At 37.8% G+C, this 13631-nt stretch overlaps 1 protein-coding gene and 1 long non-coding RNA gene across 3 annotated transcripts; both read left to right on the top strand.

Annotated features, from left to right (window-relative positions):
* Nucleotides 1–743: 743 nt before the first annotated feature.
* On the top strand, nt 744–1530 carry LOC133821516 (MMS19 nucleotide excision repair protein homolog). 2 transcript variants are annotated; one of them, XR_009887638.1, is made up of 2 exons: nt 744–812; nt 1112–1530. XR_009887638.1 is itself a non-coding variant. In XM_062253762.1 (2 exons), exons 1-2 carry the CDS (start codon nt 777–779, stop codon nt 1423–1425), a joined length of 363 nt encoding a protein of 120 aa, XP_062109746.1. In that variant the 5' UTR covers nt 750–776; the 3' UTR covers nt 1426–1523. The 2 variants fall into 2 exon arrangements, 1 of the variants encoding a protein (XP_062109746.1); XM_062253762.1 differs by having other exon boundaries at nt 750–812; nt 1099–1523.
* A 1342-nt stretch (nt 1531–2872) lies between these two features.
* Nucleotides 2873–4494, top strand: LOC133821518 (uncharacterized). The gene is made up of 3 exons (XR_009887639.1): nt 2873–2997; nt 3277–3379; nt 4295–4494. It is a non-coding gene; the product is annotated as an uncharacterized LOC133821518 (long non-coding RNA).
* Nucleotides 4495–13631: the final 9137 nt, after the last annotated feature.

Here is a 13631-nt window from a genome sequence, read left to right on the forward strand (position 1 = left end):
AGTCTATCACATAAAATGGAAAATTATCTTTTTTTTTTTTTTTTGGCATTCTCTTATCTGATTGAATTATAAATCATTCCTTAATATTTACACGTATAGTTCTATGGAATCTTTTTGCATGACCAGATTATCTTTATTTAGTTATTCTAATTTGTTCTTGCTGTGATTTCCCCCTTTCATGTTTCCAATTAGTGGTTTTCTCTATCTGGATTCCTATTGCAATATTATTCCTTAGTTTAGCATATGGGTACTGCCTTAGGGAATATAAAGTATATATGTGTATATATATGTATTTATATTGGAATTGGTGAGCACAATAAGAAATTTAATAGAAGTAGAAAACTGTTACAAGATGCATAGGTATTTCTTGTGAAGATGACTTATGAGTGTTTTTAATCAATTGAGTAATTTCCCTTTGGTGCTTGAACCAAATTTATCATAATTTTTATTTTTTTATTTTTTGATGATTTGAGCCTTGAGACAAGCTAGGAGGAGCACTTTTATACTTGCCATAAATTACAAGGGTTGTAAGAGCACGTTTATGCAAATAACCAAATTGTACTATTTTTTTGTTCTATAGGTAGCTTTCTCATAAACACCTCTTCTTGAGCCATATGTCATTCCCTTGCTTCTTGAAAAACTCTCTTCTTCTCTGCCATCCTAAATTTTGGAGCTCTATATCTCTGTGTGGAACTCCTTGCTGCATGTAGAGATTTGATTGTAGACTCTGGAGAACTTGCTCTATATTCTCTGCTCTACCCTTGTTGCAACTGCTAATGAAGCTGTTCATGATGTGGATATTTACTTTAGAGGTAATTGGTTTTATTTAAAGTACATATTTTGTCTGGTTAAACAAGTCACTGTTTTGATATGATAATGCCGTTTCTTGGCCCTTCTTTTGTAGCCCATTTTTTGTTTGTTTGTTTTTGTTTGGAGAAAATATAATTTGCACTTCAGTACTATTTTTCTATAAGTAATTTTAGAACCAATGTCATGAGAGTTACAAAGTAAACTTTTGTAATTCCTAGTATTTTTTTTCTCCTTTTAAGTTCTTATATGTATATTCTGTTTGAGTAACAATATGTAAATTTTTAATAGCATTGTTTTGCAGTAAAGTGCTTGCAGATTTTGGCTACATTTCCCGAAGGTCATTTACCGATATCAAAAAGTATATTCGAGAATATTTTGACATCACTTGTGTCAATTATCCTGGTGGATTTCAAACAGATGCTGTTATGGAAGCTTGCCGTGAAGGCATTAGTTCATATTGGCTCTTTCATCAGTAAATATAATGAGTTGGAGAAGGCACTGAGCTATACAAGTATTGTTGTTGAAAAAATTGTTTCATCACTGTCTAGTGATAAATTTACCCTGCCTTTTCCACTCAAACTGGAAGTGGTATCTGAACTAGGTGCAAGTGGATAGAATCATATGCTGATGATTGTTCAAGGGTTGGAAGGGGCTATATTTGCTAACCTTGATGATTTTTTAGTACGTAACTTTCCATCTAAGAGAGTATTTTCATTTAAAATTTTCCGAAGGGTTTGGAAGTTTATGGTTATTGATTCTATCTCATTCATTTATGTGGTTATTCTAATTGTTCACTGAACTCGCAACTTGTGTTTCGGTCCATGGGAATAAAAAGTCTACTGAATTAGCAATTCAACGTCTGCAATGCTATGCTGAAAAGGTTATTCCATGGTATGTATTCAGTCTAATGTTCCATGATATTAGTAGATTGCAGTGTATGTGTATGTGTGACATACACTTGCTCTTGTCCCAGTGTATGTGTGACACCAAGGCTCCGTTTACTAATTTAAATGAAAATAATTATCGAAGATGATAATCATTGGAAAGAATAGTTTAAGTAAAAACCCTTCTTGGACAAGAGCAAGGTGCATGCATATTTGATCTTTTTAAAAAGCCTTCTTGTGGCTGAAAATAATTTAAAGCTAATAGTCTCGAGTCAAGTGCCAATTAGAAATTTTTGTATGATTCTCTAATGAGATGTATAGTTGATTTACCTGATAGATCATTAGAAATGGACATTTGTTAAGACTCTTATTTTTTCTTTTTCCCAAAAAGCATGCTGAATAGTAAAATTCAATCTGCCAATTATGAGTTATGTGGATGATTTTGTGACAGAAAGGATTCTTTACAAAGGCTGTTGATTTAAAAGCTGAAAGCTTGTTTATTAGTTACTATAGAGAGATTACTGATAAGCTGCTGATCATTGTATGTACCTTGGCATTTGTTGGAATGTCAATTATAGTGCTTCCAATATGTCCTGGTTAGTATGAATCTTCTTGAAATTAGAATATGATGTTTGAATATTAAGAATTAACAGTTGGATAATTTTCTATTTTACTTGTTTCTTGGTTTGAGCATATAGTTAGTATTTTTTATTTTGTATAGATGTGATCTCAATCATTAGGCCAGAAGTAAATGAGCTGATCTTAACGTGGAGATAGTCCAATTCTCAGTCTCTTTAAATTAGTCACTGCTGCAATATTATCTAAGCCAGGGTGCCCAAATCCAACCTCTTTCAGCACCCTATGATTTTCCATTATGTCATATTTTATATATTTCTTTGAAGTAGAACCTGTTTTATGGTCTCTACAGAGATTTCTTTGTATTAATTAGAGTTTTCCAATTTTCTCAGGAAATCAAATCCTTGTTTCCTGCTGATTGCAATCCTTTGCAGGCCTGCTAAATTATTTAGTATTAAGCACTTCGACAAAACTTGAACTTAAATTTAGATGTTACTTTGAGAACCATTACATTGACTAAAACTTTGGTTGCTCAAAATATAGAGATGGTTGTTGCTTTTGATCCACTGATACTAATTCCTGGCTTGATTGATGTCCAGGCAATTGTTGTATTTGTAATCAGCATACATGCCTACGCTTATGAAAAAAGTGAAATGGAGGAGATCTCATTGGTTGCTCTCTCGGGATGTATTTGGTTGCAGGCTTTTGTTATGATATTAGAAACAAAGTAAGTTTCTCTATTAAGCATGCTTTGTTGATTCAAATTTGACTCTTCGTAAAGCCTTCTTGCTGCTTAATCTAACAAACACTGAAATGGTATTCTTACAACATTCAAATATTCTTTTTAGAATGCCCTGACTTGAAAGCTGCTTAGAACTACAGAGGAAAATTCGTATAATTTGGTGTTTTTATAGCTTCTTTCACTGCTGCAATTTTCAACTTTTATGTTGGATGACTAATTATAAACAATGTTTAGTAAACTCAAATTTTTGTGTTTGATTTTTAGTATCTAGCTTTTGTTCTGCTTCTACTTCTGGGGGTCTCTACTATTGGAGTACCAAGCTTGCTGGCCCAAAATGGTCACCATTTGCTTCATGGATAACTGGCTGGTATGTAATTAATATTCTTTTTCTAACTATTAACTTGGGAAAATGTCTTTCTTCAATTTTTTCTAGTTGATTGTTTATACTCTGGCTTGGAGCTTTTAGAGTTTCATTTGGGGTCTGAGACTGTAATGCCTGTACAGTACAAAGTCACCATTAGTAAGTATAGCACATACTTTAATCTTAGCACTAGACCTTATACATATATAATTTAGTTAAATCAGTTAGTTTAGTTAAGTTATTGAGAGTAATTTTGAGCTTAGTACTAGACCTTATATGCCTAAATTAGTATAGCACATAACGTTATGCATACAAGAAACAGATGGCAGAAAATGAAATAGATTTTCTTTTGCTTCTGGCTTGCAACTAAAGTTGAATGATTAAGCATAAAGTATGATTGAGTTCTTCTATATCATATATAGGCCTTTTCTTCAAAAATCATAAACTTGACACTAAAGCCAAGAGTTTAGAACGTAAACAGGAAACAGAAATTTAAGACATACCAGAAACCGTCTCCTCAAAACATCGATTCTTGTCATGTTTGATTTTTTATTTTATTGTTTTTCTTTATGATTTTGTTGTATAAGAAGTCAAAGTGTGATTCTGTTTTTATTCTTTAATTTTTTTGGATATATATTGTCAGAATTTAGAGTTCTGGAATCAATTCTTCCTCACATACTTTTTGATCATTGAGAATGATATATTTGTTATCTTGATACATTTCACAAGCCTTGTTTTAGGTTGCATGTTTTGTTGCTTCAGTCGTTGTTTTGCATGGTAGTACATCTTGCTATACCTTGCTGTTTCGTCAAGTTTTGGAGTTATTACAAATTTAATTTAAACTTTATATGCTTACAGATGGAAACTAGCTTAAGTCTTATGTTCTTAATAATAAAAGGACTTTTTTTTTACAATGTGCAGGTATATTGAGATGATTTCTTTGGAGCAATTCTTGGCAACATTTGTAGTTGAGGCCTTTAGAATGGAATAATGTATTTCACTAATTTTTGTATACATTTCTTGTTTTGTATTTAGTGATAAAGGAATCTGAATTGGGCATAAATTATGTTGTAATATGATTTCTTAAGCCTAGACTAGTAGACTAAATATTGTAATTACATTTGAGTGATTAATAAAAATCTATTTATGTTACCTTATTTGGCTTCAACTTTCATATTTGTTTTCCTAGTTTTGTGTAAGTAAAAAAAGATTATGTTTCTCTAAGCTAATATAACACATGTGTTATACTAAAGTGTAGTATAACACAAAAAATGTGTTATACTAAAGTGTCGTATAACATAAAAAAACTGTTATACTAAAGTATAGTATAACACAAAAAAAGTGTTATACTAAAGTGTAGTATAACACAAAAAAAGTGTTATATAATCGACTATAAATAACATAATTAAACACTTATCTATATATTAAAATAACACAGAAATTGTGTTATCATTGACAGTACAATAACACATCTGTATAACACTGATAAAGTGTTATGTAAAGTACCCTGACCTACGATAACATAGTCGGTCTTAACACATCAGAAAGTGTTATCGTATGTTTTGATAACACATTTTCGGTGTTGTTAAAATAATTTTTTCTTGTAGTGTAGGTGGCACGGTTTTCGAAAGTGGCAGTTCAGAAGTTTCATTCTCATAGGATTCGAACCAATACTTTTGAGGGGGAAAAATGTTACACCCAAATTTCGAGAATAGAAATTTTGATCTCGAAAATCAAACTCGCAAAGTGTAAGTTTGAAATAAGAAATTTCTTCATGTGATCAGCATTAATGAGAATTGAGTCTGACAGTCTCGCTCAGCATTAAAACGACGACGTTGGAAATGGTGAGCTCAGAACTATGCGGTCTCGAAGGTGTTTTAAGGTTACAAGTCAAACTCGAAGCTACAATTAGAGAAGGAGGTTCGAGCTTAGGCATTGTGAGCTCAGAAAGGACGATCTCGATAAAGTTACATGTTAAGACCGAAACAAACCGAGGTAGTGAGCTCATGATGATTAGTCAATCTCGAAGGTATATGGGCCATGTTCGAGGTCGATAATCTAGTGTGAATACGGTTACTGTTTGAAAATCCCTATATCTAGGGAATTTTTTGTAATTTGTTAATAAATCCCGAATGTCAAGGGATATTATATATTTAAACTCATTTAATTGTATTTATTTAAAATTTGAATAATAACTTCCCAAATAGTGGGGAGATATTCTGTAAACCAGTCTATAAATAGACTGGAGAAATTCATTTGTAAAAAAAAATTGAATTGGGAATACTCTGCTGAATTGCTTTCTAATAGCTTTGAGAGAATTCCGTAGTTGAATAATATCGACTCGTGGACTAGGCAGATTTTAACTACTGAACCACGTAAAAAATCGCGTGTTTCTTATTTATTTTTCTAATTTTGTTTTTAGTGCTCTTCATTTTCTAAGTTGACGAAAACAACATAAACTATATGACTTTATGAGGTTTAGAAAATTCTTGAAAGTATAGTTTTATTATACGGCTCTAATATAAATATCTTATGTTGTATTTAAGGTTGATTGGACGTTTTTATAGCAAGCAATCTCTTCTCTTTCTTTTTTCTATCCACAATCAAGGTAAGGAAAACAGGATAGATTGTATGTGTTATGCGATGTTTATATGCTATGTTATGTTTATGTATATATGTATGTATATGTTTTATGTTGTAGTCACTTGGGAAATATAGTTGCTTAGATAGCAAATAAATTCCAAGATTTTTATCATTATCGTAGATTAGAATTATAATTAAACCTACCTCGATTTGTAAACAGAGGACCTAGATTGTTTATCATATACTATTTTTTGATCTAACCTATCTCTATTAGTAGACAGAGGACCTAGATGGTTTTATCACATACTATGGTAATGTGTTAATGGCCATTAATATTGTAGTCCTATGTTTATATGATATACATTTTTACGTTATATGTTTTATAGTATATGTTTTTAGTCTTATTATTTATGTTATGTTTTAGTAGTGTTGACCCTAGATTTGGCCAATGACACGGAATACAGAATACGACAAGGAAAGAAATGACAATTAAGAGTTTAATCTAATGGTAAAGAAGAAACACCAACAATTTATAGTGGTTCGGCCCCAATGAATGGTAATGACCTACACCCACCTAGTGCTATTATTAATATTGAGTTCCAATGCTGTGATCAAAGAACTAGGGTTCTTTGAGTTTCACAAACCTTGGGATAATTACAACAAGACAATGGATTATCGCACTATAGGCTCTCTCTCTCAATATTTAGGAAAAAGATTCAAAGATCAAAAGTCCCCTCCTTGAGCTATTTCATGCATATTTATAGGCTCAAGGGGGGTTACATGGGCCATTGGGCCTTAACTCTCCTTAATATCCGTGTATCAAGGTAATAAAGATGAAATAATAAATGTAATTATTACAAGTTCACAATCTTATAAGGGAATAAACCAAATCAAACGACCAGCCTGGTCGTACCTAATAGTCAAGCTTGAAGAAGCAATCTGTAGCTAGTCAATAATCGAACATCACCACCTTATTTAAATTCTGCCATGTGTCATCCACGTGTGAGAAATACCTGCCATGTCTTAAGCAGCCGTTTTTGGGTAAACATTTTGCCCCCAAGTTTACTTTACTGCGACCAGCATAAAGTAAACTTAGGAAACTGACTCTTCGTTTACCCCACCAAATCTATCAGAGCCGCCCATGCTTTCTCGAAAAAAGTGATCAATCATGTCTAATCAAGTCTTTTCGGTTTCCCAAAAAATTGCCTGACGGCTATGCACTTCCCAATGTTCTTGTACTCGTTTTTTTCTCTGAACTTTTGAATGTTCTTGGCTGAAACTGTTTTGGGGTAAATGTGCATATTGATCGATGCTTGATAGGGAAGTGAAATAATGTTGTATAGGAGTTAGGAGTCAGTTTAGTAGTCGAGACTGTAGATTTTAGGTGTAAAATCAAAGTAAAAATTCGATTTTTAAGCTATTTGAAAAACTGGGGTTTTCCCACCCTTGCGGAGTCGAAAAAGTTTTCTCTTTGAAATTTTTTTTACTTCTGCCTTTTAATCTGTTTCTCAAACTGCTCGTAAGAGACTTAGTGTTTTTGCTAGAATGCTACTCGCCGTATAAAATCTTAACTTGTATACGCGAGCAACCTTATTCCAACTCTCAACATAAGCTTTTAGGCTTTAAGTTCTCATCTCTCCCCTTTTTCTGTTCGCAGCTTTTCATGCAAGATCCATGGGTAGGTGAGAGACCTATCAACAATGACTTGCTAGCCCAATTTCTCAAAGATGAGGAGCAACCATCGTTACTTATACCTGAAATTCCCTTTTCTCGAGCCACCTCAAACACTCCATCGACCCTCCTTCGAAATATGGGTTGAGCAAAAACTAAAGCCCAGAAAATGAAACCTTCCAATCCTTCAAATCAGCCTGCTCCTCTGGCTGAAATTCCCTCGACCTGTGGTCGAGAAAGAAATATCCCCGACCTTAGCAACCAAACCCATGCTCAACTTCGAAACGCCATTCAACCAAATGTTGAATGGTATGTCGCCCCTTTTAGCCGAGTAACGGTTAGAATGATTGCGAATTACATTAAAAAATACGGACTTCCTGGGGTAACCCTAGTCCAACCCACCAAAGACCAACGGGCGAATTTTCCTGGAGGCACCTTCAGCGCCTGGTCGAGGTATCACATCGTGGCAGGAGCGATCCTGCCTCTTCATCCTTTATTCCAAGGAGTGGCCAACTATTTCGGGGTCGCTCCTTTTCAAATAACCCCTAATGGATATAGAATGCTTTCGGCACTATATATCCTTTATAGCCATAAGAAATGGCATGTCCCCACACCACACAAGGTCAACTATCTGTTCGACCTAAAATCCAACCCTAACCAGGAAAACAAGGGGTTCTTCCACTTCTATCACCAAGAAACGTCCCGTACATTCCTGAGTGACACAACCTTTATTTCCAATGTGGGAAGATACCACCTTGAGTACTTCCTGACTACGGACATGGTTGCTAACAACCTGGCCTTCACCCAAGGAGGTAATACTTTAACACCCCTAGTCGTTTATTTTTCTTTAATTTTTCCAGCATTTTCCGTAGATTTTTAGCGCCTTTCAGGCCCATGGCTGCGACCAGTTCCCAGACAATACATGGAAATCCGATCAGCCCTCTTGCCCAGTATGGCTGACGTGGAGAAGAGCATCAAGCATCTGGTTACAGAGGCTAATCTTAGGCTGGTCGGGCTTTTGGCACCTCACCATGATGTGAGGGAGTTAACAGCGGGAAGTGCCACTAGCGAGGAGATTCCCGAGCAGCACCTAGACATGTCACAACCTCAAAGGAGGAGGACGACTGGAGTGACAATCAGGGAACCCTCCAGCATCCTGCGAGCTACCGCTCCCCCTGCCCCACAAGGAAAGGGAAAAAAGAAAGCCACCGAACCTCCCACTCCCATCGACGAATCTTCAGATGAGAACGATACTGATCTTTCGCTCTTAGATAGTTTGCCAATTCCCTGTCATTTGTTTGACGGGGATGGTAACTTTAAGTATACTCCAAACTTAAGTTCAGATTTCTTCCAGGCAGTAAGTAGTTCAGTAAGTAATGTAGCGACCAGTAGTTGTAGCACGGGTACTTTACTTATAAGAAATTTAGTTCCATCTATATATCTTGTCTCACTGCTCGTATTTTTTCTTTTTGTGCAGATGTGTTCGAACATTACAAGGCTGCAGTTGCTTCCTCAGGCAGGAAGAAAGACAGCAAGAGGTCTCAGGGGGAGAGCAGTAAAACTGCCTCAAAGAAGGCCCGAACTGAGGACCCTCCATCCACTGTTCCTTCGAAGGAAAACATGCCACCTCTTTCTCCACTCGAGCAGCCGGCCTCAACGCCTCCGGTCGACCAGAATTCCACTCCTCCAACACTTGTCGACAAACACCCCACTCCTCAAGACCCTACCTGCCAAACACACCACACTCAGCCCACTCATCACGAAGGCTCCCTGTCCAGCTCCGTGGTCAACTCTGCCAGGGAGAGAATATACAAGCTCTCCAAACACAAATGCAGTCAAGAGGCCATTGACGGCACCATCTCCATGGAGACTGACCAGATACTCAATCGAGGTCTGAATGAGATAGTCAGCGTAAGTTACTTTCTTATGCTGAATAATTTTCTTTTGATTTTCTGCCATTGCCTTACCATTTTCATATGATTGTAGGGATTGCTGACCATGGTTGCTGGTTGGTGCTGTGCGGGTGCGATGGTGTCCAGACCAAAAATTTTGACACCAGGCTTACTGAGGCTAGGAAAGCACTTGAAGGGAAAAATGTTGACCTGCTCGAGAAGACCAATGAGCTGTCCAAGCAGAACGGTGAGCTGCTCAAGAAAAATGTGGAGCTGTCCAAGAAGAATGAGGAACTGCTCGAGCAAAAAGCCACTTTGACCGAGGAGATGTTGGAGAGTCTGGATGCCTTGAAGAAAGCCAATGAAGACAAAGAAAATTCAGGGAAAGTGCCAAACTCAACTACCAACGATCCAAACAGCTTGAGCTCGATTTGATTGCGAGCAGGCAGGAGACGGAGGAGCTGGAGCTTGAGGAACTTGAGGCCAAGAACTTGGAGAAGTACAAGGAAGCCACCCATCTTTGCTTTTACGAGTTTTGGAAGCACAACCGGAAGGCTGACCTCAGCTACCTATCAGATCGCTTGAGGCGAGCTCTAATGTCCCAGTGTGCAATTCGCCTGGAGGAAGAAGAGAGGGCTATAGTTCCTGCTTCCCCATAGATCTCCCTGGCAACGAGGATAGATGGTGCATACAATGAAGCTGGCACAACTGTTGACCAGGATGCTCCTCAAGACCCTCTAGCCTCTTAGTCTTCTTCCTTTCTATCTTTTAATCTTTTGACTACACGACTTACAAGTCGTGATGTAAAAACACTTTTATTTTCTAGTTAAAATTTTATTGCTGCATGGGCAGATTTTACTTTTAATTGAACAATTACATTCGAGTAGTAACTGCTCGCGGTGTAAAAGGTTTCCTCAAGATATTATAATATTTGCATTTTATTATAACATCTGTTTGCATGACCGAACTTAGCATAGTACTTTGGTTTGATTTAACAAAAAACAAATTTTTGAAAAATACTCTGAGTACCCTAGCATGCATTCACTTGTTTTTCTCACGTGTCTACATACCTTTCGATATGCTTTGCTTACTAGATGCCTAATATGACCCCCAAGTGAGTGAGGAGCTTTAGGTCCTTAGTCACTTGCCTTGACCAAAACCTTTTCAAACATTACTGCTCGGAGTAAAGGAATAGAAACGATAATATAGCAAAACAACACACGTAATGAGCAAATACTTGTAATAAATACAATAATTGGCAAGATGATTGGCTGCGCACAGTCCCTTATATTTCTCGTAATAAATGGACAAAACGTGCTGTACGAGTGATCAATAAGATCTTACACTTATAAGCGATTAGTCACTTAAAATGACCAACTGTAATGCCCTACTGCGTTAGAGCTGTTACTGAGTGAGTTTAAAGTGTGCAACTAACTCGCTAATCGAGGTTTTAGGACAAAAGTGTAATGAAAACATAATTAGAGTCAAAAACTTGAAAATAAACCTTTCATTAGAAATTATAAGACATATAACATTTGGGATCCCAAAATCACTATTTAGAAATATTTACAATTCAAAATCTAGTTAAAGTCGACTAAACGACAAAATTCAGGTTTTTTTGTACAAGTATCTTCCAAAACACCCCTGGTCGTGACAACCAGACAGACCGGACATGTACGCGCCGCTCATCCCGCTTGCCATACTCAAGGTTGGTCGACTCTCCCTTTGCCTTTACCTGCACCACATAGCACCTGTGAGCCGACGCCCAGAAAGATAACCCTCACAAACAAATGATAAACGCATATCAAACACTTAATATAAACTCAAGCCAACAACAGGTCATACAAGTACGGCCATGTCGTGCCAGGCTCTTTACCAGGCCCTAGGTGTGCGGTCTACACCGTAAGGATATCCCAGGTATCCCTTAGGGTCTCACCCTGGCAACTCGCACTCCACGTGCTAAACACTGCTCCCGGCCCCTTGTCGTTCTCGGCCTTCTTCGTTCCCGGCCTTCGCCGTTTTCGGCCATCGCCATTCCATCATTAATACATACACATAATATACTAAACAAGAATCATAACACACATAAATTCAATCAAAGGACCATGCCCCACAACACACTCAAATAGGGCCGAGCCCTGCAACACAAGCTCTACGGGAACAGTAGTTTTCTTACCTGTGTTCCGAGCTTTCTAAGCACTGATGTCCTGAGCATAGTTTCCTAGTCCGGGCCTCGCTGAAACCTTAGTCACACACACATTGACAATATCCACCCATCAAGCTCTAATCTATTAAATACTTCAAGCCACAATTCTAATCTCCAGGGCATTGAATTCTATCAATCCGGGTGATAAAATCCATCCCGAGCCTTAACTAGTGCATCCCCGAGCCTAAAACCTTTTAAAAACCCAAAAGTACCTTAAGCGTCGCGGCCCTAGGGACTCATGCCGTGGCCCCAAGCTCAACCCAAGGCCTTGCCTCAAAATAGCCCACACGCGTCGCGGCCCTTCCTAAAGGGCGTCACGACGTGCCTACATTTCCAAGGGCCCCAAGTTCTATGGGACCGTGACTCAGCAAGAACAGCGTCGCGGCCCGACCCTTCGGGCCCAAAAAAACACACTATTTTCACCTCAAAAACCACTCCAATTATCCCCAGAGTTAAGCCAACATTCCAAACTAGTTATCACAAAGATTAGACTATTGATTCAACAGCCAAACCTAACAGAAACTCATGCCAAAACCCTTAGAAAGGTCGAGGTTGAATCTTCATCCCTCCAACATGCAAAACTCTAAAATTCAACCTAAATCCAGCTACAAATCAATACAACTCAACATATTAAGAAGCTTACCTTGCACATAATTGAATTCACAACTCAGTTTCCCTAAGCTCCAAGCTTCCAAGACTCTAGCTTGATTCCTAGCTTCAATTCCTTAGCTTTGGCTGGTTTTTGTCCAAGATGTTACTAGGCCTTCAAGAGAATAGGAAAAAATAGAGCAAATGAGAGGTAGTGGGTCGGTTTAGAGGAAGTCTAGGGGTTTCCTTTATTTTTTTTATTTAACTTAAATCTATGTGGTTACCTTAAGGCTCGGGGTACAAAAAACGTCCCCGAGGGCAAAATGGTAAATTTTCCACAATATTCCCTCCAAGACATTCTAACCTCAAATATATCTCCAAATATTTATTTCTGTAACCCAATAACCCCATTAAGACATCTGATACCCGTAATACCCCTCGACCCGCCTTGGGTCAGATTCTCAACCCCATTGTGACTTTCTTACCAACAGCTCCTTAGAACTGTCTCGGATCGTGCTGCACAGATATATCTCAAACATATCACATTTATCACATTTATGCCCTCGACAGGCTAAAATCTTAAACATACCCCTAATATCCCAAACGGGGCCCACATGCGTATTTAATTCAACTAAACATGCATCACTATCACATATTCGCATAAATTCACATATTATAACAATAGTTCACTTATTGCCCTCCAGGCACACTGATCAAGGCACTAAGCCTTATTAGCAAATTTAGGTCGTTACAACTATCCCCTCGTTACGGAGATTTTGTGCTCGAAATTACCTGAATAACTCGGGATACCGCTCTCGCATCTCAGATTCCAATTCCCATGTCGCCTCCTCAACCTTGTTGTTCGTCCACAGCACTTTCACCAGGGCGATGGTCTTGCTCAGCAAGACTTTATCCTTCCGGTTGAGAATCTGAACTAGTTTCTCCTCATAAGACAAATCTTGATCCAGCTACAAATTTTCATAACTTAAAACATGTGTCGAATCTGATACATACTTTCGGAGCATGGACACGTGAAACACGTTATGGAGCCCTGATAAGGCTGGAGGCATTGTCAACTTGTAAGCTACCTCTCCAACCCGTTCCAGAATCTCAAAAGGGGCCAACAAACCTAGGGCTTAACTTGCCCCGAACACCAAACCGTCTCACTCCCTTCAAGGGTGAAACCCTAAGAAACACATGGTCAGCAACCTGGAACTCCATACTCCTGCGTTTCAGATCTCAATAACTCTTCTGGCGACTCTGGGAGGCAAGCATTCGAGCTCTAATCTTCTCAACTGCCTCATTGGTCCTCTGAACC

This window comes from Humulus lupulus, chromosome 3, assembly GCF_963169125.1.
Source record: "Humulus lupulus chromosome 3, drHumLupu1.1, whole genome shotgun sequence".
NCBI classification, from domain to species: Eukaryota; Viridiplantae; Streptophyta; class Magnoliopsida; order Rosales; family Cannabaceae; genus Humulus; species Humulus lupulus.

What these genes read in the sequence shown, in the direction of transcription:
- LOC133821516 (XM_062253762.1), top strand. Translation starts at nt 777, where the DNA reads ATGAAGCTGTTCATGATGTGGATATTTACTTTAGAG. An exon ending in TGTGGATATTTACTTTAGAG is followed by an intron (nt 813 to 1,098) that starts GTAATTGGTTTT and finishes AATTTTTAATAG; the next exon opens with CATTGTTTTGCAGTAAAGTG.